Source organism: Colius striatus, chromosome 24, assembly GCF_028858725.1.
Source record: "Colius striatus isolate bColStr4 chromosome 24, bColStr4.1.hap1, whole genome shotgun sequence".
Taxonomy (NCBI): Eukaryota; Metazoa; Chordata; class Aves; order Coliiformes; family Coliidae; genus Colius; species Colius striatus.
The window spans coordinates 6,010,120-6,037,231 of NC_084782.1; the positions used below are offsets into that span (position 1 = coordinate 6,010,120).

At 52.7% G+C, this 27,112-nt stretch overlaps 1 protein-coding gene across 1 annotated transcript; it reads left to right on the top strand.

The window, feature by feature from the left end:
• The first annotated feature begins 509 nt into the window (after positions 1 to 509).
• Positions 510 to 25,702, top strand: GRHL3 (grainyhead like transcription factor 3). The gene is made up of 16 exons (XM_062014484.1): positions 510 to 541; positions 9,810 to 9,996; positions 10,656 to 10,717; positions 12,285 to 12,621; positions 12,920 to 12,999; positions 14,616 to 14,769; positions 15,522 to 15,633; positions 16,308 to 16,402; positions 18,029 to 18,187; positions 18,692 to 18,770; positions 19,088 to 19,221; positions 19,877 to 19,911; positions 20,563 to 20,651; positions 20,795 to 20,880; positions 21,911 to 21,975; positions 25,588 to 25,702. The coding sequence occupies exons 1-16, from the start codon at positions 525 to 527 to the stop codon at positions 25,700 to 25,702; spliced, it is 1,806 nt and encodes a 601-aa protein (XP_061870468.1). The 5' UTR covers positions 510 to 524.
• The last annotated feature ends 1,410 nt before the right edge of the window (positions 25,703 to 27,112 follow it).

Here is a 27,112-nt window from a genome sequence, read left to right on the forward strand (position 1 = left end):
TTAGGAATGAGAGGAAACTGAGAGGCTTTTCTTCCTCCCTAATTTATTCCTGTATATATGTGTGTGTATTTTTGTCTGTATATTTATATATAAAGAAACAGCAAAGGACAAATCAAGCCCAGATTGGTAAAGATGACAGCTCTTTGGCACTGCAGCGTGTGGAACACGTCCACCAAACTGAAACTAATTATCACCGAGATGAATAACTGATTCCACTCCTTTATCCTCTCATTTTTCCCCCGAGGGCTTTTCCCTCCCTCCCTCCCTCCCTCCCTCCCCACCCTCCTGCCCCTGCTCCTCCCGGGGCCGGCAGGCAGAGGGTTACGCTGCACCTGTCTGGGTGTACCTGTCCCAGGGCACCTGTGCTCGCAGCCAATCCCCAGCCCTGCTGTCAGCAAAATACCTCTGCACCAGCCCTCAACATCCAGCCAGCACTTCGCAGGCAATGTCTGTCTGCAGCAGGTACTAGAAGAGAGAAGTCATCAGAATTTACTGGCTGCAAAGATTTGGAAACGTGGGGAAATATGTCCAATGAACTTGAGTAAGTAGAGGATCTTCTGGTGACCTGCTCCTGTCTGTCGGGCTGCTCCCTCCGAGGCTTGTTTCAGTGCTTTGGTCTGAAGGAATTGGGCTCCCTGGGTTAATCCCCCTGTCCAGCTGTTTGCAAGTGGAAGTCAAAGAGTGGGGTGGGAGCGTTTCTCAGACTTTCTGCTCTTCACTAACCTGTTGCTGCTCTTAGGAGGAATCACTTCTTGCTGTTGTTATTGAGGAGTTTTTTCAAATCAGAGGTTTTTTCTCTCTTTTCCCCTCCCCAGACTACACTGACACAGAGTTTCTGTCTTGAAGCAAGTCTGCTCTGCCTCTAGCCAACAAAGTCTGGCATAGGCTGCAGTGATTCTGTGGAGGGGGGTTTTGTTGTTTTCTTTTCTTAGAAAACACCTCCCAAAGCAGTAACAATTCTGGGTGAGTTTCTCGTTTCTGTGGGGTGGAGGTTGTGTGCTGTTTATTTTGTTTTCATTTTTGGTTTTAAGTCAATGGATTCACGTGATGATTCTCTCCAGTAGCTAGGAGTTATTATGGTTTTTAATCACAAGCATTGAACAGTTTCATCCTGTATTAGTCCTGCTTCTAATCCTGACTCGTCCAAAATATCGTGGGCTTTGGATCCTGCTGGTGTGGGTTTGCTCAGCGTGCCATGCTCACACCTCTGGAATGCCAGCAAAGGGATGTCATATCGGTGTGACATGGTGTAGGAAGGGCTGCAGGAATATTGAACCATGGCACTGAATGCTGCTGCCAAACCACTCTAAGTGTACAGCCTGAGCTGAAATCCATGTGTGACATAAAACAGATCAAGACATATCTGTCCATGTATACCTGCCTCAGAAGGTGTATTTGGGCAGAAGAGCACGTGCAGTGTGTGTTTAGGAGCCTGGCAGGGCTGCTGTGACAGCTCAGCTCTCAGTTGAGGACCCTGAACAGCCGTGGCACAAGCGATTATTTCATGTAAATACTGGGTCTGTGTGCTTGGATCGATTACGAATCAGTGACTTAAATTTTCCCTTTCTGACTTCTTTGGGCAATTTCTACTTGATGCTTTTGAACCGTAGGAGTGAGGCCATGTGAGTTACTCCAAGTGCTGCAGCGTGTGCACTGCCGAATTAGATTGATGTATTACTAATTAGGGACCGGGGCATTATGTTACCTGCGGAATTACATGGGTGCTTGGCTTCTCTTACTAACGGGCTGTTAACCCCTGTGCCTTTGCATGAGAAAGGGGGAACTGCTGGGTGCAGCATCCCCTTTGTGATTGGGATCTCGACTCCAAAGGCGATACCAAGCAGGGGCTGCAGTCGGCTGTGTCCTTGGGACACATCCGGATGGGGCTGAGCTCGGCTGCCTCCGAGGGCTGTGACACGCGTTCCCGAGGCTGGACCGAGGAGACGTGAGCAGAGTTCTGTGGGGATGTCAGTTGAGTGCAGTAGCCCACAGCTGGGCTTCTGACACAGGGGCAGAGGCTGGCAGTGCCAGCTGGCCCCAGAAACGCTTCTGAGAGCACAAAGGGGCTGGAGTTCCTCGCCCCAAAGCTCCCCGGGGCTGACAGGGGGAGCAGTGACAGGGCACAAGGGAGCTGGGAACTTGGCTCTACCAAAGGAAGCTTTCAGACAGTTTTTGGGCTTTCTGTGAGGGTGGAAAAGGTGTCACAGGGAGGAGGAACCTTGTGAAGAGCTGCTAAAGCCCAACATCTGAGCAATGGGGCTGTGTCAGTAGCTGTTAACCTCTGGTTAATCACCCAGGCCAAAGTCATGCAGGGTGTAGCTTTGTAGAGATCAGTGGAAGGAAAGGGCTCTGGAGAGCAATACTTGGAGAATCTGATAAGGGCAGCAGTGTATGTGTGTGTCTCTCACAGCCATTGTTCCTTATACACCCCCCAGGACAAGCTGAGCACGGGGAGGATGGATCTGAGCTGTGAACATGTGCCCAGACGCAGCTGATTGCAAGGGAGCTGTGATATCCCCTCTGACACCGAAATGACAGGGAGAATAATCTCACCTCTCCCTTTGCCACTTTAATTTCACAGGAAGCACTGGGAAGAGACCAGAGTGGCATGAGAGAAAGAGGTGTTTTGCCTATTATAGAATATTCTAACCCATGATTTCCATAGTCTTCTGAATGGAACTCATGTCTAACTCTGCAATGCGTGGGCTTGAAAGAGTTAACCAGGAGTTACTCCCAGTTGTGGTTTTGTGGTCGAAACCATGATCGCCAGAAGCAAATTTTTGTCATGCATAAGGTGTGTTATTAAAACTGGAGTTATGCTGCTGGTGAATGAAAAGTTAAAGCCCTTTTATAACACGCTGGCAGGAAAGCACACAGGGCTAGCCGGGCTGGAGCAGGCTGGGCTTTCACGGAGACAGGGCTGTTTTTCAAAGTTATGTAAAGAGAAGGAGAGATTTGTAAATTAAAGAAACAACAATCAAATAACTGCTCTGCAATTCACAACAAAGGAGTAAAAGCCCTCTGAATAAACTCCAGACTCAAAGCAGAGATAAATCAACATTTACACAGTATCTCTGCTTTGATGCTTGGGTCAGATTTTCAACGTTGGTATCATTCCAGATGAATTTGTAGACTAAAGACAGTTACACTGATGAGAATCTACTCCTGCTTTGTTCAGTCTGGTGTTTAGGTTGTGAAGTCTTCATCCAAAAATGCACTTGCACTCAGATTGCACCTGCAAGTGCTTCAGTTGGGCTGACTGCCACGGAGAGACTCCTGATCTGTGCCCGGATCCCAAACAGCGTGTGCTGCAGGATGGCAAAGGCCACAGCTGAAACCATGGAGCTGACTGTATGCTGTATGGTTGTGTCCTGGCTGGGGCTTCATTGCTAATACCCAGTTTCAAAGGCTTGGACAAGGAGAAAATGTGATGGCTTGGTTGCTGTTACTCCTTTAGGCGTTGCCTTGTTCTGGCTGCTGGCTGTGGTCACGGTATGGGTGAGGGGGGCTCTGATCCAAAATGTCCCTTGTCCCCAGAGTGTTCACAACCACAAGTGTTCTGAGGAGAGGAGCAGGCATCCTTCTCCCAGGTCCTTTCTTCCCAGGTGCCAGCCACCTGCTGTGTGAGGTTTTGGTTTCCTCTCGTGGCTCTCTGCTGTGGGAGCTGTGATGTTTGCTCTCCAGAAACATGTTGTTTAACAGGATTATACCTAGAATGTACAGAGTGCAGCAGCCAAGCACAGCACAGGAGATCTGGCCAGCCTGAAAGTCCCTCCAGGATGGGAAGAAGGAGGAAAAGCAAAGGGCAGAGGCAAGGCTGTGTGTACCTGGGCAGGGCTGGGGCAAGCCCCGGGGCAGCGGCCGGAGCCCCGTGCCGGGTCCTGCCCTGACACACGCTTCCTGCGTCCTCTTGGGCAACACACGGAGGATCCACCTCACCCACCTTCAGCCAGCTTACTCCCAGGTGCCAGGGTTGCTAGCTGACTGGATTTGCAGGCAGTAGGAAGAGATCAGCTCGTCCCAGGCTCAGATGGGACCGGCCTGTCCTGTTGGCTCCTGGCGCTCGGAGGACGCCTGAGACCCAGCGCAGAGCTGCAGGAGGCAGCCTTCCCCGAGGTCAATGTTAATCTCTGCTCTTGCTGCTTTGCTACATGGAGGCTGAGGTTCATGCAGAAATGGGTAACATCATTTACTGTGTTATTGCAGGATCCTCTGGTGGAATGTGATGAGGGAAGCACCAAATGAGTAAAACTGCTCTCAGCCAGGGCCTCTGGGCCCTGCTACGGTACAAACAGCCCATAATAATTGATGACTAGATTAAAAATTAATTGAATTGATGACCAGATTACCTGAAGAACAGTAAAAAAGAAGCAGTCTTTGTAGCCTTTATTGCTGCCATTGGGGTTTAGTCCAAGTTTTCCAAAGCTATGACATTTATTTTTTGAAAAAGTATTTCAAAGCCACAGCTCCTGGAGCCACTGAAAACACAGGAATGGAAAGAAAAAAGCAAGCAGCTGGGGTTGGGATGAGGAGGATGGGAGGAAAAGATCCCTCAGCACTGAAAACACAAAAGTAACTGCTAGCTTCGAGGCTCTTGGAGGGATGAAGCTCTTCTCATCACACGGAATCGTTCTCGTGGTGTCTGAAGGACAGGGAGTTCCCACACAGTGTGTGTGAGCTGTGGGATGTGCTGGTGAGAGGAAGGTTTGTGCTCATCAGTATGTGTGTGCATAAGGTGTCCTGATCTGTCTGCAGTGAAAATAAGAGAGTAGAAGTTTAGATTGAGATTTCCAAAGTGCCAGGTGCCAGCAGATGCTCAGCCAAAAGGGCCTGGTTAAGGGCCTGGTTTTTGTGTCCTCCCCCTGGAGACAGATCACCCTGAGACTCACTCAGGACACCCCAAACTGCAGCAGCTGAACTCAGGACACCCCAAACTGCAGCACCCGACATCACAAACTGCTGCTGGAACAGATTCCTGAACTGCACACCAACAGTGTGCTGTAATTTGTTTTGTTAGGCAGGGAAGGCACTAAAGCTGGAATCATTTGTGAAATGTGATTGTGTGGGTGGATACCTCAAGGATGATGTTATCAGGTAAAACACAATGCCAGCTGGTGTCCCCCAAACATCACTCAACACCGAAGCATCTCACAGAGCCCTTCAGGCGAGAAAGGCAGGAACCAGGCCAACGCTGGCAAGGTTTATAGCAGAGGTTCAGCCTGGTTCTGTTCTCCCAGCTTCCCTGAGCAGCCCTGGATAAGTCATTTTGATGTCAGTCCCCTGTGTCTGAGAGGGCCAAGCGCTGGGCCAGCTCCCTGCATGTGACCCAGGCAGTGCCTGCCCCTGCAAGCGTTGTCAAGGCTTTGTGTTCAGCCTGCTAACCCTTCCAACTGGTTCCAGCTCCACAGGAGAGCTGAGGTGGGGATTCTGTCAGAGAGCTTGGCAGGTCTCTGTCTCCCTCAGTGTCTCATCACCGTGTCCCCATCCCCATCCATCCCACTGCCTGGCCAGAGCTGTAACCATCACAGTAGCCACCATCCTGTGTGCAGCATGGCAGGGGCACCAGGAAACGCTTCTCCAGGTTGCTGCTGATGGTCCCTTTTCTTTACAGGGCAGCCACTGCCCGTTTGTGCTCTGCAGCCCCTCGGGGTGGATGCCCTGCTGTGTGCCAGTGCCAGGGGCAGTGGGTGCCTGCAGTGGGGTTTGCCTGTCTCGTGCAGTGCCTCCCAGGCCACGTGCTTCCAGGAAGAGAGAGGCTTGTGCACTGTGGTTGTGGGTGAAACAGAGCTGAGGGATGCTAGGGAACATCTAGCTGTTGTGCTGGGTTAACAAACTGCTGTGCCCTGGGGCTGATGGTGCTGCTGAGGTGCCCTGGAGAGATCCAGTGACAGACTCCGCGTTGTTACCCAGGTGCCAGAGGAAGTGGCTCCATACCACAGGCAGCCCAGGCCAGGGTCTGTGATAGCAGTGGTCTCCTGTGCCGCCGGTGGACTGACACTGCTGCACTTGGCACCTGTGCCCTGGCTTTCATCGTTAGTCTGTGTGTTTGTTATGCTGCTTTTCGTGGTTATTGTCCTGGTTCTGTGCCTGGCTTTTGCCCGGCTGTGTGACTGTGCCTGTGACCATGTGCCTGCTGAGGACACTCTCACTCCATCCTCAGGTGAGCCTGCTTATCAGTTTGCAAAGACAGGGTAAAGTCAGAATTTGTCTGAGAAGTTTGGATTTGGTAACAAGGCCACGTTGTGGGATGGCCTCCCCTGGCCTGGCTTACAGGCTAAAATCTCTGCCCCAGAAAGCAGTCACGGTAAATGCGGCTCTGCATCAGCCCTGCTCTCTCAAATGTGGTGTTGGTCCTTCCCTCTACTCCTGACAAGAGGCTCTTGGGGATCTCAAGGGCTATTTCAACAGGGAGGTGAGTGTAAAGCCAGAGCAAGTGGAAGTCCCCACATGAACTGCCTGGGGTGTCTCTGAAGTCCTGTGGACCAGGGTCTCTGTTCTGTGGCTTTGAATTCCTACTGCTGATTGCCATGGATGTTGTGCTCCTTTGACAATGTGATGTTCCTCTGTAGCCATCAGTATCTAGCACAGCTAATATTTAGGTTGGAGGCTTAATCAGTTATAGGAGAGAGAACAAAGACAGGCAACAAAGCTTAAAGGACAGCAAAAACCACACACTGAAACCCAATGAAAAGCAAAAGCAGAACAAGCCTTTCTTTCCTGCTTGGCTGATCTCCCCACCTAGACCCTTTGGGCATATTCTCCTGTTTCAGCATAGCCCCGAGTGTTTATTCATAATCAGGAGGCCACTGTTATGGTAGACTTGGCAGATAAACAGGGGAAACAGAGATTGGGTGGGATGGAGTGGGGAAAGGGGGCTGGTATCACTGTGTGTCAAATCTGAACTGTTTGGAAACAAATAGACTGCTCCCTTCCCAAAATTGTGCCAAGAGGTGCTTTGCAGCTGACCCTGAGCTCTGTGGGATGAGCCTGTGCAGAGGGAGGCTGCTGGTCCCGTGTGTTTGTGTTGCACAGGCTGATCCCCGCTGGCCTGAGCCGCTGTGCCAGGGCACTGCCCGTGAGAGGAAAGGCTGGCTCACCAGGCAGAGAGCAGACGCTGCAGCGGGCACACATGGCACAGCCCCATGGAAGGGGCCTCACAGGGAGCGAGGAAAGTGCAGGTGTGTTTGGACCTGGAGTAGGATGTCTCCTGCCTGCATCTCTGCTTCCCAGAGATGGCGAATGCTGAGTTGGAAGTAGGTGGTGGAAGCCAACTGACGTGATGGTATCCTGGAGCTGCATGAACCGAAATGTGTTCAGAGAGGTGCCTCTAAACATATCTGCTTATCTCCTCAAGTCACTCTCTTCAGATATTGGTTAGCCCTGTTGTCCTGGCATGCTGCTGGAGTGGAGCTGAGCTCTCTGCAGTAAGGTGTGCTGGGGTCTGTGTTTCGTCTCTGCTGCAGAGCTGTCCCAGCAGCAGCTCATGAGGCAATTATCTGTCTCCACTCAGCATCTCAGTGGCTACCAGGGATCGTATCAACGCTGGAAAAGAAACAAGATGGCATGAATGTGCAACCCCCTCTGTGTCCCTTCGCTCCCTGGGACCAGCACAGTTCCCCAAGCACAGGGGAGCTGCCATGCCCCTGTCCCACTGACCTGCAAGGACTGGGCAGTTTCTAAGCAGTGCAGGATCCTGCCTGAAACTTCCAGTGAGTCTTGCTGGAGTAGCCTGAAGTGCTGCTGTCTTAATCTTCCAGAGCCTCCTTTCTGCTGGAGTTTGCTGCTCTGTAACTGTACTGTAAGAGTACCAGGAGGCATCGTGTGCCTCCGTGGCAGCACTCTCAAGTTCAGGGCATGGATGTGACTGTGGGAAGGTGCCACGGCTTCAGTGTGCCAAGTTTCTCCGTGCAGAGGCGTGGGGCAGGCACTGATGAGGTGGTGATGCCTGAGTGACCCAGTAAAGCCAAGAGCCACCTGTGAGGATGAGATGCAGGATTCCAGGGAGCTTTTCAAACTTGATTTCTTCATCAGCTGGGCACAGCTACAAGTGGTTGAGGTCTCAAGCCCCACTTTCAGCTTCCCTTTGCCTCCAGAGTTCAGAGCAGCTGCTCAGGTGCTGAAGCATCATCTGTGTCCTGCCAAAGGGACAAGGCAGGGAGGCAGAACAGAGTCAGACAACCAGCAGTGCTTCATTTGAGGGCTCAGGTGGGGGAGAATAAAACTCCAAAGCATTTTTCCTTGCAACATCTGTGCTTTTTAAAGCTCCTGAAAGCTTTGTTGCTACATCTTGCCACGGTGTGTTTATCTTTGTTGATTACAAGCGATAGGAGCTGAGTCTCACCCTGAGAGCAAGCTCTGTTGCTGCCTATTCTTCCTTGAGAAGATCGGATTGAGAAGGGTGAGGATTCCTGTCCAGACAGGACGGAACAGCCCATCGCCAAGTCGACAGCAGTGAAATCTGAGTCATGCCGATTGCTCTCCTTGGAGACAGCAGCGCAGCGCCGGGGAGGGGGGAGGAGGGCTGTGAGAAACGCGAAGGACAACGAAACTCGCAAAGCACCTGGTGAGGTTTCATTGCACGGAGCGAAACTGGCGTTAGTGCATCGTCCCGGCGAGTGAGGGAGAAGAGGAGCAAACGGCATCTCCGTTAGACACATGTGATGGGAGCTCTGGGGCCAGAGCCATCAGGGGAGGCTGCTCCCTGTGCCCTCCCAGTGCTGGAGACCAGTGGGACGGGGCCTCGGGCCCTTGGCAGAGCAGTTACCAGCTTCTCTCCTGTGCAGCTCCGATGTGAAGGGACTTGGTGTGCAAGCAACGTGCTTTCTCATCAAAAGGCGACAAGGGCAGCGGGGACAGCCCTCGGTGGCCTCATCTGTGCTGCTCTGGGGGAGGCTGTACCATCATAGGGCTGTCGCTCTGCTCAGCCAAGGAGAGCACTTGAGTCTGGTCCGGGAGCATCACCAGAGCATCACCATGCAGGGTTCACGTTCCCCACGGCAGACGTGGCAGTGTGAGATGCATGTGCAGGAGCAGGGCCGGCTTAGTTGAGCTGCCAGGGAGGATGGAGCAGCAGCCTGCCCCCATGCAGGGTCCACCTCTGCACCCTTCTAGTCTCCAGCCCAGGAGCATCCCCTGAGCACCTGGCTTGTCACCCTGTCAGCGTGGGCAGCTCACAGCAGACAGGCTGGCAGGGGCTGTCCTGCTTAGCAGAAATGGGGAGTTTCAGAGATGCCACGTTCCTTTCAAGAAGAATTATTGGTCTCAAATGATTCACTTGCAAGTCTAGCTCAGGACTTCTTGTAAACACATGGAGAGTGCTTAATGGAAACAACATATTCCTTATAGAAATGCCATTAAAATGCAGCATTTAGTACCCAAACTCCTGTAGATTTTCTTTGCTTTTCCATTAATAAAATCAGCATTGAAACAGTTCAGCTCTTGGCAGCTTTGGAGAGTTAAAAAAATCATCTTACAAGATTTTTAAACAGCTCACCTCAAAGGTGTGTGATCTGGCTGGCTGGTAGTGTGTGTCTGCTGAGGAAGGAGCAGCTGCAGATGCTGTCATGGCATCCCTGGGCAGGGGGAGGGAAGCAGAGGTACGTCTGCTTCTCTGCATGGCCCCACTGGTCTGACTTTGCACACAGCTAAGGCAGAAGAATTGGAAATCCCAAAGCCTGGGAGTTAGGGAAGGCATCCCTTCTCCATTCCAGCAGTGCCTTTGGGAAGTGCTTCATGTGTTCAGCTGAGTGGCATGGAAATTGCTGTGGAAAATCAGCCTCCTTCATTCCTCTTCCCTCTGTCTGGCTCAGCTTTAGGTCCGTGCGTCTGATGAAGAATGACACCATGAACTTCCAGAAATTCCCCTACTCCAATGAAGATGAAGCCTGGAAAACCTACCTAGAGAACCCCTTGACTGCAGCCACCAAAGCCATGATGAGGGTGAACGGGGATGATGACAGCGTGGCTGCCCTGAGCCTCCTCTATGACTACTACATGGTGTGTTCCCAGGGGGGCTGGGCTGCCGGGGGGAGCCTGTCCCAGGGGAAGAGCCGTGCTCAGCCCCCACTGCTGAGTGCTGAGCTCTGGGTGATGTACGCCCTGAGCCTCGGGGCTCCCCCAGTGCCTCTCTTAGCCCCAGTGCACGGTGTAAACTGAGGCACACAGCACCACTGCACTGTAGAGGAAACCCAGAACAGAGGGGAAAACTGAACCTGAGTGTCTCGAGTCTCAGGTTGGGGGCTGTTTGACCTGGCAGCTCTCATGAGAAACAGCAGTGCTCTGACAGACAGGGAGCTGGGACAGCTACGTGCCTCACAGGCCCATGACATCTTTGTGGTGCTGTAGGATGGAGCTTCAAGAAATGTGGATATGGTTCAGCCCTGATTAAAGCCAACAGGACTGATGTTCCCATTCACATGGATGCTTGTCAAAGTCCTTCCCAGCACAAGATGGTGTGTCTTGCCCAGGTCACCTTGGGAACCGTGGCAGAAGCCCAGCGAGAGAGCCCAAGTCTCGTGTCCTCACTCAGTGTTTGTTACTCACCTGGGGTTTTATCTTGGAGCCTTCACTGGCTCCAGACAGAAGGCTAGTTTTGCCTTAATTTTCCATTAATAAAGTCTAACAATAAACAATTTCTTTGCTCTGCCTCGCTCTAGGTTCCAAAGGAGAAGAGGATTCTTCCATCTGGTGTCATGGGACGCAACGATCTAGGAAAGAGGTTAGCTTCAGTTTTTGCTCTCTAGAGCTGTCTTATTCTCCTGCAGCTGCTTGCATGCATGATGGGTCTCTTAGCTTGCATAAAATAGACATCAAAGCACGGTGTTATTACCAACAACAGTGGAGGTTATTAACCCTGAGACATGTATTAAAATTCTTTAGGCCGGATCCCAAGCAGGTATAAATTGAGCTACACCCATTTACACAACCGAGGATCTGTCTAGCTGTGTTCACAGGAGTTGCACCAATTTACAGCACTTGAAGAGTTTGTCTTATTTCCTACTTTGTGACAGTTGGAAAGAGGAAAAAGGATTAAGCATGGCAGCAAGAAGGGATTGACCAAGTCCCCTTCCACTCCCTAGGCTGATAAGGGTTTCTGTTCCACTTGCTTCCAGTCTCCCAGGATTCTCTTCCAAGGACTCTCAGTTGTCCTTTGAGGTTTCCAGATAATTCACTATTAAACTGATGGCTCGTTTGCCACTGTGGGTTCTGTTCTGCTTCCTGGATGCTGTGTACTTTGGCAACCTTTGCTTTGTCTGTTTTTAACTACTTGACAGAATAAGCCTCTTGAATGATACTTCATTCCTTCTTCATAAGTCAACTGAGCTAAGCTGTTTTCTCCTCTCTGAAAGGCCACTTCATTCTGGACAGTGGTATTCCTTTTTAGTTACTATGGGTATTTCAGCCTACACCTGAAGGTGAAGCTCTCAATGCAGAGTAGGTGGGAGCTAGTGCAGCTGCCCATGGGGGTAGCTCACGCTGCCAGAGGTGTGTTAGTGTAGAGGCTGGTTTGTTTTCTGAGCATGGCAACAGGGGCAATAAGCCATCTTCTCCCAGCTCAGCTAGGGCTGCAGAATCAGCAGGGTTACAGAGTCACTGCTGCAGAAGGAACCAGTTCTTGGGATGCTGCACAAAGGGATGGTTTCTGTGTGAGGGGAGTGTGGTGGTGTCTTTCTCACTTGATGGCTCCTGGATTTGGTCATTTCTGCTAGGAGGTCTGAGCCATACACCTCACTTCCAGTGCTGAAACCCTGACAGTTTTTCACTGATCTCATACTCTCTGCAAGTTTTGCTTTCTAAGCTCATGGAATCTGTACAGGAATCACCTTTTGTTAGGGGAAAAAAAGAGACATTTAAAAAAGTCAACTTTCAGTGTCCATGAGCCCTAAAAAAGCAAGCTGGAGTGACCACATAACAGTTATCTTATTGTCCCCACTGCTCTGAGTGTTTAATAGCCCAAATAAAGAAATAATGGATGTAAGCCTTGGATCTGCAGCCTCAAACCACACGTAAACTGTATTCCCTGATGCTCTGTGACCGTCTCTTATCTGCTGAGCACCTCTGGCTCTTGCTGATGGCGCTGAGTGGGTGGGTGGAGATCACCCACAGGCCTGTCAGATCTCCCATATCAAGCAGGAGATGTGCACAGCTGACTCAAGGTCACCTGGCAGCTAGACTGTGCAGTTTGCTTCCCAGCAGCACATCAAGGCACTTGCTTCTTGCTGTGGCAACTTGCTGGGGTTATGCAGGCTCTGCCCTGGTTTGAGACAGGACCCTTTCTCCACCAGGCACTGCCACGGGATGGAGTACGACCCCGAGATCGCATCCTTTGATGGCTCAGCCCATCTCATGAAGCTCTTGTCTGAAAACGTTTCCATGACCCAGGAATATTGTGAGCCACAGAAGAAGAATGGCTTAAGTCTTGAAGGCATCCCTGCTCCTCACAAGCCAGCCATGCTTCCACCAGGCACTAGCAAGCTGGATGCCACCCCAGACAACTACATGGTCCCTCCAGGGGATGTGTATGACAACAGCTCGTTGAACTCCCTCTTCGAGACCATCCCCGTAGCCCCACCACAGCAGAGGTGGCAACCAGACAGCACTTTCAAAGAGGATCCCCAGGAGGTCAGAGCTGGTAGTGGGTTGCATGTGGGCAGTGCAGCCCAGGGGCTCTGCAGGAGGCTGCCTCTAGTTTGGGGTTTGCTCGTGCTGGAGTCAGTGGGAGCTTTGCTTTTGCATTAGAGGCTTGATGCTGTTCCCACCGAGCAGCTGGGAGGTTTGTGTGGATAAGGAAGCAGGATAAGGCTTTGAAGTGAAGGTCCATGCTCTATCTGTGGCCTCTGTTGTGCTGTCTGGGAGAAGGTGGATGGACAAAGCGATGGAAGGTTCTACTTCTGACTGGTTTGTTTCCACTTGTCTACAGTCGCTGCTCTTCAGTGATATCCTCAAACCCCAGCCAGAGCCACATTGCCCCGAGACTTACCCTGCCGACGCTGTGAAGAGGTAACTGTCCCTCCATGGTCTCTGCAGCCCTTTCCTTGCCCCAGTGCCAGTCCTGACAATCTCACCCTCTTGCAGAGACAAGTTGTGTTCTCCTGGTGTTTTAGGAGCAGGTCACTGTTCCAAGGTGTTTTAGACACCAAGCAGTGCTGAATTCTTGTGGTAACGAGTGGGGATTAGGATTCAAGTGTTTGGCTGGAAATGAGTCAAACCCAATCTTACACTCAAGTTATTAGACACAGCTGGTGTTTCAGTGTTTCCATGTGAGGGTTTGCTGTGTGTTACAGCCCCATCCCAGCGAGCACTCCGTGGTCCTCGTGCTACAGACAGATCCAAGTGGCTGCACCATTTTGCATAAGCTACTTGGAAGGGGGGAAATGACAGAGAGAACGAGGGTGGCAGTTGATGAGGCTGATAAGCAGCATCTTCCTAATCTCAGGTTTAGTTTCTCACTTTGGGTTTAGCACTGCCTTGGATTTAGCAGGTGCTACTGCCTCTCGTGCCTCAAATCTGAGGGAGATTTCTTCCTTCTTTTCACCCTTCTCTCAGGCAGAGCTTTTGTGCTCTAGGTACTGCTTTAGACCTCTGAGTAGGTAACAGTATTTCACCTCCCACTTTTTCTTTGCCTCCTGGGTCACCTGCCTCTGTGACTCAGCTGTCAGACGTGGGGATTTTCACACAGCAGCAGCTCGTGTTTGTGAGCTTTCTGTTTGCTGTTTGTGCACCAAAGTTCTCTGACTCTCCTGGCTCCAGATAAGAGGAGCTGCCAAGCCTATCTTCAGAGATGGCATCACAGGGGAGGTGGGGCAGGAAAAAGAGATGGGTTGGTGACTAAACAGGAATACGATGCTCTTCAACTCCAGGGCACTTGAAGGGTCTGTGTGAGGGCTTGGGCACAGGTGGTGGCTGGCACAGATTCCTCACAGGAGAAAATAGCTTGAGCTGTAGCCTCATGGTTAGAATACTCACAGGTGCTGGTGAATCAGGCTTGTCTTTTAAATTTGCTTGTCAAGGGTGACACCTTCCTCTGTGTAACCCTGCAGATCTTTTCTGTAAAGGCTAAAACTGCTGCCCCTCAGACCGAGAGCACAAGTGGGGCTTCTGAGTCCATCTTTTAAGCCCCTGGGTAAACAAGAAGATGTCAGTGTCCTGCAGGTCCTCCTGTTTCTACAGGACCCCCATTAGGACAGAGTCTTCCAGGGTCAGCCATTTCTGGGTGGGAATTTGGAGGCAGGAATCTGGCTTTAGGATGATGTAAAAGTCTCATCACAGGAACCTAATTCTGCTTGGTTTGCTTCAGGCTTCTGATTGTGCAAAGGTTCTGTAGCCATCCACAGAGAAATACTGGTTCTGATGATGTACAGAGGGGTTTTGAGTCAGAGCCAAGGGGCAAAATGAGGATGTCAGAGAGCAGCTGCTGAGGGTGTGGGTGAGGAGCAGCGCTGGGAGCTGCTGCATGGCGCTGGGGCTGTGAGGGGGGAGCAGGGCAGAGCCTCCTGTGTGTACAGTGTCTGGGACCTGTCAGCTCTCAGGGTGGAGACTTGCATGTCTCTTGTTTTGCTTTTGGAGTGAAACAGCAGCATGTGCTTATTCATCATTCTCTCCTTGTTCCATACAAGTGACTTTGAATACACTCTGGGGTCACCCAAAGCCATTCACATCAAATCTGGGGACTCTCCCATGGCCTACCTCAACAAAGGGCAGTTCTACCCCATCACGCTGCGGACAGCTGGAGACAGCAAATGTTTACACTTGTCCTCAAACAAAGTGAAGGTAAGAGACAACCTGACAATTTTGCTGACACATGCTGTAATCAGACATCCAGCAATTGTACTGGCTCGGGAAGTGTAATGGCTTTGTGGCTCATGTTGGCTTAAAGCAATGAATGGGATGGATGCACTCATAGAAAGCTAATCCTCTGCTGCACAGCAACAGCCTTCATGTTACCTGGCAGCTGAACCCTTTCACAGTAAGATCAGGGATGCACAAAAGGCTTCTCTAGCTCGTGGCTGACTGGGGACCGTGGTGGGAAGACTTCTAAGCTGGAGAGAAGGGTTTCCCTTCCTGCTCCTGGGGTAGTGATCAGGCCTCAAAGCCACCCCTGAGGCTTGAATGCCCAGCAAAGAAACGTGGTTGTCCAATCCTGAGCAGTATTTAGGGGCCAGACTTTGGACATATCAAGATTTACAAGATTCCTGGCACTGAGAATGTCTAGAAAAGACCATTTAGGTTGTCCCAGCCTAATGCTTCCTGCAGCACCGCAGGATCCTTACCTGCCGTGGAGCCAATGGAAGCTCGTGGGCAGTGCAATTAGGGGGCGTTGAGGGCAGCTCAGGTGTGCTCCTGTCTCTGTCCTGACTGCCAATGTGACCATGCTCAAGTGCCTTCCCTTGCCTGCCCCAGTTTCTGCATGTCACTGCAGCACTGGCAGCGACACGAAGCCGCCCTGGCTGGGAAGGGCAGTGAGAGCAGCAGGCATGAGCCCGCTGAGGGTGCTGACGTGGGGAATCCTCCCTGTGTTACAGAGTGTTGTGATGATTGTTTTTGACAACGAGAAGGTCCCGACAGAGCAGCTGAAGTTCTGGAAGCACTGGCACTCGCGCCAGCCCACGGCCAAGCAGAGGGTCATCGATGTCGGTACGAGGTGCCTGGGGGGTGGGAATTTCTAGCACCATTTTACTGCATTTCCAATACAGGGAAAAGGCAGCTGAAGCTCTAGAATCTGGCCTGGGGAAAGCTGGGACGAGTGGCTGATGTGCTGGTGTCAGCTCCTTTCTGGCTGAGGAGCTCTTGCAGGTTTAAGATGGTGTTTGTGCAGTGCAGAGACATGTGCTGGGAGATCAAGATACATCAAAGAGCCTCAGTCAGAGAGACAGAAACTGCTAAGCAGTCCTGGCTCTCAGCAATGTGATGTGGTCTCTTGGAGCCCAGGAGTCTGAGCTAGTACCGGCCTTAGTACTGCTTGTCCTCCTCCACTGCCACCACACTGGGCTGTGCTTGGCCAAAAAGAGGATTTGTTCATGCAGCTGAGCACCTTCAGCCTCAGAGACACACACAGTTGTTGAATCTAGAAGCAGTCTACGTTGGCTTTGCATAACATCACTACTCAAACAGCAGTCACCAGCCAATGCCTTTGAGTCATTTCTGGCCTATCCCTTGCACATGCACACTAAGGTTTATCCAGTGTGGGCTCTATTGTATCACACAGCTGCTTTTAGCCTTGCAGCCAGCCAGCTCTGGGGAGTGGAAGGCCTGGGGAATGTAACCAGTTTTGCAGCCAGAGTATAAAGTGCTTCTCCACTGCATTTCAGCTGACTGTAAAGAAAACTTCAACACGGTGCAGAACATCGAGGAGTTGGCCTACAACGCACTGTCCTTCGTGTGGAACGTCCACGAAGAAGCAAAGGTACCACCTGCTTGTGGAAGGGACCTGGGAAGCCCTGGCCCCCGCAGTAGCCTCCCTCCTGACAGCCCAGGCACGGCCCTGGCTGCTCAGCTGAAAGACAGAGAGTTTCAAATCCAAACAATGCCGTTCCAGTGGCCTCAGGTAGTGTTTGTCTGCCAGGACAGCAGGGAAGGACACTGTGCTGCTCTGTGTGCTTAAGCATTGCCATTAGCTAATAAACACTCTGGGTACACCCGAGACTGGCTCAGAGATGTTTTTTTAGTGCTGATGGATAACTCTGAAGAAAGCCTCAGCAGGCAGCCTGGATCCAGGGCTCTGCTCACATGTAGGCGAAGCCTATTTAAATAAACCACAGCTTAGGGAACAAAGACTCCCCTTTCAAGGCAGCATTTCGATGCAGAAATGACTGACCACCCTTCTGTGGCTTGTGTGATGTGGAAGGCAGCCAGGCAGGTCACAAGATCTCTTTTGACCTTAAAATCTGTGAAGCTTGTATCAGCTCTTTCCAGCTCTGCTGCCTGTTCTGCACCTCTTCAGTCTGCCATTAGCACTCTGTATCTGGTGTGGGCTGAAAGGAGCATGTAAGAAGATGAAGTAACTTAAGAAAACAAAAAGCATAAATACCACATGTCTCTGAAGAAGCAGCCTGGGAAAGCTCTGGTTTGCTTTGGGATCTCAATAAGCCCTTCTTTTAGCCCAAAGGCGACCTTGGTCTTTTACAACCCAAGAGGTTAACAAATGTCTTCAGGCAGAGTTGTCAGAAATGGAAATATGTCAGGTATGTGGCAAGCCCTGGGGGCACCTCAGCAAAACTGGATTTAACTCTTGGCAGAAACTCCGTGCCTGCAGTGGCCTGGGGCAGGTAGAGGTGAGACTCAGACTGCTGTGGGGGCTGAGCCCCGGCTGCAGGGTCAGGTGTTTGGGTCGGCTGTAGCACCTGTTACGGCTCTTCTTCCAGCTCAACTTCACACCACAGTTCAGTGGGTTTCTCCTCTATATATAGGTGCTGACTAGATCTGACATTAGGTCTCAGGGCTGAAATCCTCAGCCAGAACCCTGCTGAGGGGGCTGTGGGAGCTCCACCAGCTGCAGACCCGTCCCCAGAGGACAGGGGAAGTGATAAGGTCACACTAAGGAGCTGGTAATTTGAAGATACACGGTGGATTATGTCTGTGCTCAGCTTTTCAAGAGTTTCCACTGGAGGTAACTCCATCCCAGTGATAAAGGAGACCAGTATTTGTTTAAGTAGCAGCAATGGTTTGTAATTGCTGAAGCTGTAGTCTGTCCCTCCTCCCTTCCTCCAGGGCACTGGTCCCGTGGTCTGGTGTTCAAAGGACACATCAGAAGGATCTGCAAGGCTGTCCTCAGGCAGCCTTTGCCTCTGGCCTGAGCTTGCCAGAGTGGGAGTGGGTAGCCTGCATGTTAATAAAGAGATGGAGAGCTGCAGTAAGTTTTGGGGGAGGCGTTTGTGGTTGCACTCAGGTGGGAAACCAAGAGCTCCCGTGCTCGGCTGATGCTGGGAGGGTTCGAAGGGTCTCAGGGGTTGCTTTGGCTCCTACCCACTGCTCTCGTTGCTGTTTGTTTTCAGCACCAACAAGCTGAATCAATCTCTGTTCTTGTTTGCAGGTATTTATTGGGGTGAACTGCCTGAGCACTGACTTCTCCTCTCAGAAGGGAGTGAAAGGTGTCCCACTCAACCTCCAGATAGACACTTACGACTGCGGTAGTGGGAGCAGCCAGCTGGTGCACCGTGCTGTCTGCCAGATCAAGATATTCTGTGACAAGGTACAACACTGCTCTCCCAAAGGCTCTTCCCAGAGCAGCTTTAAACTGGTGACTGCAGGAGAATAAACAGAAGGGCTGTGAGAACCTAGAACAGGCTGGAGGTCTGGCCTGAGCTGTCCCCTCGGCTGAGGCACCACGGCAGGGCTGTGATTGCGCTGCCGGGGCCCATGTAGGACAGGCCATGGAGAGTTCTCTCCATATCATCCTCGTGGGATTGTGCCCTGTAATAAACTCTCTGATTTTGGCAAGTTTTTCAGTAGCAGAAGAGATAAGAATCTCCTTAGGGAAGGGAAAGCCTTGGCTATCTGCCCATGGAAATCCTCACAGCTGCTTTTGGCTGTGCTTTCCACTTTGTGCTGTGGGTCTCAGGCTGTGCTGGAGGCCCGTGGGAGGGCTCTGTTTAAAGGCTGCCTTTGCTGTAACGTGCTTGCCTCCCAGAGGTGGCCAGTAAACTCTTGCCAGTGTCACAGCTGCCAGTGTCCTGATTTCTGCCTCCTCCCACAGGGAGCGGAGAGGAAAATGCGGGATGACGAAAGGAAACAGTTCCGAAGGAAAGGGAAGTGCCTGGACTCCAACAACAACGGTCAGTGCTGCTGCTCCTTCCACCACCCTCCATCCACATGGGCCTGTCCATTCACTGCCACGAGACCTGGCCCTGGCCATGGCCAAGCCCTTCAGAGGCAGCTTGGCAGTCAGGTCCCTGCCTGGTCTCCTACCAAGACTCTCAAAGCCCTTCATGACCACTAAGCAGCCCTGTGGGCTGTCCTGGGCTCCTGGCAGTGCTCCCACAGTCCCAGTTCCAGCATTTGTGATGGGACACCTTGGGCTTTCCCCTCTCTGCACGTAGTTGCCTCTTAAACTGCCATCTGAACCGAGATGAACTGGGCTCTCTATCTGTAGGTCTGAAAGGCTGTTTGCTCTCTGGCTTCAGAGGGAATGAGATCACGTTCCTGAGGCCAGAGTCTGACCTGGAGACTCAGCCCGTCCTGTTCATCCCCAATGTCCACTTCTCGAACCCACAGAGGTGTGGCACGGTGAGTCCCTCCAACAACCATCCAACCTGTTGCCCTCATCTATCACCCTCATCGTTTCCAAACTGATCAGTCCTCCAGACATCACTTGTGTTATGTAAAAAGCCAAAGCCACAATTCCTCTGTGGAGATGTGGTGAAGATGCAGCTGTCAGGAGCGGCCTGGACAGTCATGCAACAGTGATGGGCAGATAACCTCCCCAGGTTCCCTCCAGCCAGCCGCTCCTGTGGCTTGCAGGTGTCATCTGCAGCCTCCACAGAGGACTGGGGTGGGAGGAGAAACAGCAGTAGAAAGCAAACTATAGGAAAATGTGACCATATCAGTCCCTGTCTGTGTGGGACACTTCCCATTCATCCTCTGTCCTTCCCTATGCCCTCGAGCCTGAGGAAACCTAGACCCAGCCTCCTCTGAGCTCATCAGGATTCCCTCAAGAAACAACTGCCTCTGTCCAAAAGGACAAGAAGCCACCCATGATGATTCTGTGGCATCCCATTGCAGTGGCTGCTGTACTGGTGCCTCAGCATCAAACCCAGGGACAATGGGCTTGGGAGAGAGAAACCACGTGGAAAATGTGCCCATGTTGCCTTCCCCCTGAGCTTCACTGGCACACAGTGATGCTGCCCAAACTAAAAGTCCAATGTTTCCTTTCCATTTCAAGGTGCTTCCTCCTGCTGTTCCCAACGCTGCAAACAGGTAAGGGTGCAGCAGCCTGCACTTCCCTTCTCTCAGCTGCTCTCTTTGGGTGTGTGGTGGCTGGTTGGTATCCAGAGGCAGCACATAGCTGCAGGGACACAGCTCAGTGTCTCCCTGATGCCCTGAGTGTCAAAATATGTGTTAGACGTTGGCCCAGGGTGGGCTGAAGGGATGCAGAGGTGCAGATACATTCCTGTCCCTCTCAGCAAGCCACTCCAACATGAGTCAGGTCCATGACTGCCCTGATGAGAACGTTTGAAAGAGGGGGGAGAAGATCACAGCACTATCCCTGAAGTAGCCAAAGGCAGATACTGCTGTAAAACAAACTGGGAGGAAGTAGAAATCCTTCCTGTAAAGTGTGGAGAAGCAGGTATTTGCCCCAGGCTTGATCCACTGCCTGTTGATAGCAATGGCAGTGACATGGGGTGCCAAAGGCTTGTGTTTGCTGTGACACCAAACCCACTGCCCGCACCGAGCCTCAGCCGGGACGCTGCAGCTCTGGCAGACGCTGCTGCTGTCGTCACAGAACCGATGCTGAACTGATGCATGTTTGCTGGAGTAAGTGGTTGTTCAAGCAAAGGTTCAACTGCTGGAGCTGTTTTGTTCACTGTTGCTGTTCTGTCCTGAGACAATTGTGTTCCTTTGGCTCAGGCTGCCCATGAAGCGAAATGGTGCCTCGTTCACAGAGGAGTTTGACCCGATCCCTCCAAAGCAAACCAAGGAAGAAGATCCTCAGAGAGGTAACCCCTGGGATGGGAACTCTTCTTGAATGGGGTGTCTCATTTGACTCCAGTAACCCTGGATCCTGAATTAGTGAGGCCCCATCACTGTGAGATCCTGCAGGGAAGAGCCCTGATCCAGGGCTGTGCTTTGTCTCTTTCAGTCCTGTTGTACGTGCGGAGGGAGTCAGAGGAAGTGTTTGATGCTCTCATGTTGAAGACACCAGATCTCCAGGGCCTCAGAACAGCTGTAAGTGTTACCAAACAACCATGGCCCATGAACAAAAGACACTGGTGCTTGGCACATAGGAAACTGCATGTAAGACTGCTTAGATCTCATGGGCTGCGTGGAGTTAGTGCTGCAGCAGGGAGGAACACGCCTCATGGCAAGATGTTTTGTTCAGACCACAGTGGAACTCTCCTCTTGTGACCACACATTCATATCTCCCGTGGCAGAGCCCCCTTTCCATCCTCAGCACTGTAGATGTGCAATCTGAGGCCAGTTCTGGAATCTGCTGTGTTGTGTTTGAGGAGCACACAGGCATGTTTCTGTGATGATTATCAGCAGCATCTCTGATAACCTACCTCTCTTTGGAGACTGCTGGGAAGGAAACAGACAATAAACCTCCCATATTTGGGATGGCTTTATGGCTGCCCTTTCAGCTCTGTTGGTTTTACAAACATTTAAAAACAGAGTTTGGAAAATGCCAGCACAGAGGATTCTTTGCCATCTTCTCCCTCCTCCATCCCTCCCCACAGAGAGTCACAAATCCCTCCAGAACATGCTTGTGAAAAGGCTGCTGAACTCCTGTCACCTCCTGTCTCTGTGGGAGGTTTGCTTGGAAGTTGTGCAGATCAGTTCAAGCCTGTGCAAAAGCCACAGTTGGGTGCATCAGGTCAGACACAGTCACCCACTTTGGGCAGTTTCTGTCACCTTTGGATGCATCAGCAGAGGAGCTCAGCACTTTGTGTGCCCAACAGGTTGATGCATGAAGCCCCAGACAGGCCAGGGAGTGAGAGTAAGGAAATGAGGGTTATTCCCCAAGGCTCCTGACCTGCAGCAGCCATCAGCAGCACCACCCAGGCCCAGCTGCCCTCTGCCCACTGCAGGACACGTGCTCACACTGCCCTGCTCACATCGCTGCTCCAGCCCTTTCTCCTCAGTAAAAGGGAAGGGGGCTCCTCTGTGGCTCAGTACTCCTGGCTCAGTGTTATCTGTGGCTTTTATTGTAGGAATTTCATTGTACAAGTACAAAGAGTTGCCATGTTTTCTCTCCCAGATCTCAGAAAAATACGGGCTCCCTGAAGAAAGCATTTACAAAGTCTACAAAAAATGCAAAAGAGGGTAAGCTAATCTCTCATCTACTCTCCTGCCGTGCCTCTGAAGCCCCATCCTCTTTGGTACCTTGCCATAGGCTGAAAGAGAGTTTTAACAACATAATAAAAAGGGAAGCCATGTGAGTCTGTGCTATGTGGAGCATATAAACCTTGGATCTTTCTGGGCTTTAAAGATTTGGGATAGTGCTCGTTTGTATGATGTTTGTTTGGAGTGCAAAGGGAAAGGAAGTTGGATGAAGGAGGAATTGTTTGGGTAGTTTAATGGATGATCCTTTCTGTCTCAGTCTGAAAGCCTGAGGTTATGGAGAACTTATCTTAGTGCCATCAGAGGGATCAGTGTTTGCTTCTGCAAACCAAGTGCCTGGTGTCCCTGGCTCGGAACGAGACTGTGCCAGCACAACAAGGGCACGGGCAGCACTGCTGGAGAAGAGAGATGTGAGAGGGAGTGTCTGTCCCAGCACTGCCATCCCACCCCAGGCCAGGGAGGGCAAGGGGGGGGCTGACGGATCAGACCCTTCTGGGTGGCTCTTGTGCAGCCCCAGTATGGAAATGCATGTGCCAGGGGAGCCCCTGGCCTGGCTCTGCCACAGGGCACGGTGCAGGAGGTGGGAAATGGCCTCTCAAGGGGTTGCAACGGGGTGTTTGTCAGTGACTGATCCATGGGCATCTCCCCGTGGCTGGGAGGGAATAATGGGGGTTTGCATGAGCTGAGCACGAGCTGCTGAGCAGGGCAGGGGCTCCATGTGGAGCCAAGTGCTACTTTCAGAAGCGTTTCTGGATTAAGAACTCCCTCTGGGCTGTCCCCACCTCTGGCAGCCAGTTCTCCCTTCAGCTGATGGAAGGGGAATGACTCAAACTCCCAAGCTTATTTTCATAAAGCTAAATCTAGAGCCTTTCTTGCAGAGCAAGTGAGATAGGATCAGGCTTTGCAAGCAGCAGTGACTGCCTGGGAGATGAACTCATTGTTGTTGCTGGCTGTGGGCCAGAGTCTGGGCATGGGGAGACAGGCAGAGCAGAGCTGATGACAGGTCCAGCGTTGTGCAGCTCTGCTGCTCTCACCAGCACGGCCCCCAGAGAGCTCCTCTGAGCAGCAAAGCTCTGCTTCTGCATGTGCTCTCTGCAGACAGCCAGATCAGAACCTCCTAGAGCTCCTTGGATGGCATCTGCCAACTCGGTATCACCATCACTTGATCTCCACAGGGCTCAGCTTGTTTGCTTCCAGGGGAGCAGAGCTCGAGTGAGATTTGGAGGCAGCTGTGAGGTGAGAAGGGCAGAGGCAATGTTTTCCCCTCCATGCTGTGATGTGCCACTCAGCTGGGAAGCTGTGGCACTCCCCTCACCTCCAAATCCACAGCTGAGCAATCTTTCCCCTTTAGGAGGGTTTGTAGGTATGGTCCTAATTTGGAGATGATGGATGGGCCATAGTGAGGTGTCTGAATTTGTCAGGAGGCTCTTCCCAGGGTTTGTGCTCTCAGTGCTGTCAGATGCTGCTCAGCCAGGAGCCTCAAACACCAAAGCTTTCTCCTAAAAGGCCAATGCTGGTGGCCTGGAGAGGGGCTGTCCCACACCCCCCAGTCCCTGAGTGCCTCAGGTCTGATCTCAGAGGACACCAGGAAGGACAGGGCGGTCGGTTGATTAGCTGAGCCTCGGGAGTGAGCCACGACTCAGGTGTGTCGGCTGCGGCGGTGGCTGGAGTGGCCGTCACAGCTCTGTCATCACACAACGTCCTCTCACGCAGCTCCTGAGCCGGGGATGGAGTTTCTGAGGCAGCTGAGGGTGAGATCTGCAGCAGGGCAGATCCAGGCTCTGCTGAGTCTGCAGACAGCCCAGGAATGTCACCCCTTGAAGGGAGAGGCCCCTGTGCCCTGCTTGGCTTTGGCTTTGCTCGTTACTTGATCTGATACGTAGCAAATGTGGTTTAATAACGACTGGGAGAGAAAGCAGGTAGATGTCCCCTCCACCTGTACCCCAAAGTGGAGGAGCAAAATCTAATGAAAAGGCAATTCCTGGCATTTGGAATTCAGAGCAGAGGCTTTGAGCCGTTCAGTGCAGGGGGACGGGGCTGGGGCTGAGGCTCGGGGACTGCCGGGCTCTCCCCAGGCTCAGGGCTGGCAGGGTCACACTCTGCGTCCTGCTCCTCCACACTTCATTTCCCTTTGAATGATGTTATCCTATTGCTCCACCCTGGACAATCTTCCCTTGGTAATTACAGTCTGAGGGCCAGATCTTCATCTGGTGTAAACTCAGTGGTGCTACCTGCAGTGACAGCAGCTGAGGGCGTCCTGCCAGCCACGGGCCTTCCTCAGGCCATCAGCAAATTCAGCTGGACTTAGTCTGAGGGTGACTCAAGAGCAATCATAAGTAATTTCATATCTTGGTCAGGTTTGGTCTAGAAAAACAATACAGGGCTCAGAGTCCCATCAACACTCCCCTGAGTCCTTTGTGGTTGAGCAATCAGATGCAAGCACAGGAGCAAGAGGCACAGGTGACTTCTCTGGTGTCCTGTGCTGAGGGGAGTGCAGTGTGCCAGCCCCTGTGTGCCAGCCCCTGTGTGCCAGTCCCTGTGTGCCAGTCCCTGTGTGCCAGCCCCAGGGCTCAGCCTCCCTGCCTGTGCCAGACTGTGCCACAATGGACAGCCTGTTGGTGAAGTGCTTTGTGCTGCTGAAGAGCAGCTGAACCCTGGGACAAAGCTGTCACCAGAAGGGACTGGACAGGAAGACAGAGCTCCCAGCTTCACCTGTGTGATCTGGGCACCCAGGGGCTGTGAGGAGCCCACCCACACGCTGTGGCCCCACAGCAGGAGCATCCCTGCAGGGGCACGGGACAGCACCTGCTTGTGAAGCTGGTGGGTTTGGTAGAGGCTCAGCCTCTGCTTGTTTTTAATCTTGGCTCGTGGAGCATTGCTCAATTTACACTGTTGCCCCATTAATGACCCCAGCAGGAACCTGGAGGGGACGTGCCTTGTGCACAGAAAGACAATTTGCTCTCTTTGTTTCCTCCAAAGGGTTTCCCATTTCACATCTGATTTATGGGCACACGGTGGGTGGTGCAAAGCTGCCCCGTTACTGCCAGGACCCTGCTGAGGGGCTCCTGCCTGGCACAGAACTGCAGCCCCAGGTTTGGAGCAGCTGGTGGAATGTCTCCTTCTCCCCGTGTGTCCCACATTAGAGCAGCCTGTGCTGTACAGCAGGGCTGGAGATGAGCCTGGGGCACGGGGCCTCCCCACGGCCGGTGCCCGGGGATGCTCAGGGTAGGACAAGGGTGTCCAGTTCCAAACCACCTCCATCTGCTCTCAAAGCCGCCTCGGCGTGTTCTGAACCACACGCCCCTAAAGGCAGCCGCGGAGGAGGGTTCTGCCCCCAGCTCAGCCCTCGGCACCCGCAGCGCTGGCAGCGAGCGCTGTGCCGGGCACGGCCGGGGGCCGGAGCAGCTCTGCTGGACGGCGCCGTGTGCCCGCTCTGAGCTGAGCGTGGCCCTGCCCCGGGGCCGTGCTGCCCCTTGTGCCCGCACAGGGCTGCTGGTGCTGGTACAGGGCAGGAGAGGCCGCTGCTGGGGACGTGTCTCGGAGGGGGCCACCCCCGTGCCGAGGGGCTGTGTCTGACCGCTCTCCCTCCCGCAGGATCCTGGTGAACATGGACAACAACATCATCCAGCACTACAGCAACCACATGGCCTTCCTCCTGGACGTGCTGGAAGCAGAGGACAAGTTCCAGATCATCCTCAAGGAGCTATAAAGAGCCACGGGCAGCACTGACTGGGACCTCTCAAAGCTGGCTGGTCTGACCCAGCGGGGCTCAGCCCGGAGCCTCAGCTCGTGGCCTTTACTTGAAGCCGCTGCCGCCGGGAGCCCTCACGGGCCGGAGGCTGCCTGGAGGAGCTGTTGCTGATGTGAAATGGAGCTTCTCTCTGCTGAGTTGACGAGATGACTTTTTGTTTTATGTCGTTCCCTGCTGCCCTGTTTCCCGGCTGGGACACGGAGCTGCCCCGGCACGGCTGCCAGAGCCCGGCCACACGCCGCCCCGGCGCGGGATCCAGCCCTGCGCCCCGGCTTCCTCCCACACACCAGTCACACAGAGCCCTCACACCACCTCCAGCAGGGCTGAGCCCAGCTCTGAGCTCCCCTCTCTGCACAGAGCCCCAGGGCTGCTGGAAAGCTCCCAGCTGAACGGACACTGCCTGCTCCGGCGCCCCTGCCCTGCCTCTCTGGGTGTAAATACCACCAAGGCCTCCACAGCCCCTGTTGATACATTTCTGCTCTATGGTTCCTTTTGTATTTTATACGTGTACAAATACTCACTGTTTTATATTGGACTCGGTGACACAGAGCATTTCAAGCACAGGCTGCTTCACATTTCTCCGTGAACTCCTTTTGTAACTGTGTTGTTGGTTTTGTTGGTTTGGATATCCCGTAGTAATAAAGGTTCAAAGATGGACAGTGAAGTGTTTTCACCCAGCTCTGGAGGCTGGAGCTGGGGAGGGCTGCCCAGGAGCCCTCCAGCCAGGGCAGGGACGTGGCCTCAGAGGCACGGACAGGACTCGAGGTTGGGTTTGCACCACACACTGTTGAACAGGAGCCAGCAGCGTGCCCAGGGGGGCGAGAAGCAAAGGGCAGCCTGGCTGGGATCAGCAGTGGGGTGGCAGCAGGAGCAGGGCAGGGACTGTCCCCTGTGCTGGGCCCTGGGCAGGCTGCAGCTCCAGGGCTGTGTCAGTGCTGGGCCCCTCACTCCCTGCCACAGGGACACTGAGGGGCTGCAGCGTGGCCAGAGCCGGGCACAGAGCTGGGGAAGGGGCTGGAGCACAAGGGGCTGGGGAGGGGCTGAGGGAATGGGGGTGTTGAGCCTGGAGAAGAGGAGGCTGAGTTCTCTGATTCTGAGGGGAGAAGGTGAGGTTTTGGTGGAGTTTTGAGGGAAAAGGTGGGTGTTCAGTGGACTTCTGAGGACAAAAAGCAGGGTCTTGGTTGTTGTGAGGGAAAATCCCTTTGGTGGGGGGATCTCATCACACACCTGGTGACATTTTAAGCAAGCCAAAAAGAAATGCTGGTGTTTCAAGCTGCTGGTGTTTCGAGCTGCACCCCATGTCACTTTCATCCCGGTGCTGAAGTGCCCACAGCTGCTTCCCATTGGGGTAAAATCATACCCAGGGAG

Excerpts from the sequence above, each read along its gene's own strand:
- GRHL3 (XM_062014484.1), top strand. Across the intron at positions 15,634-16,307 it reads GCAGAGGGTCATCGATGTCG|CTGACTGTAAAGAAAACTTC; the intron begins GTACGAGGTGCC and ends ACTGCATTTCAG. Across the intron at positions 19,912-20,562 it reads GTTCCCAACGCTGCAAACAG|GCTGCCCATGAAGCGAAATG; the intron begins GTAAGGGTGCAG and ends CCTTTGGCTCAG.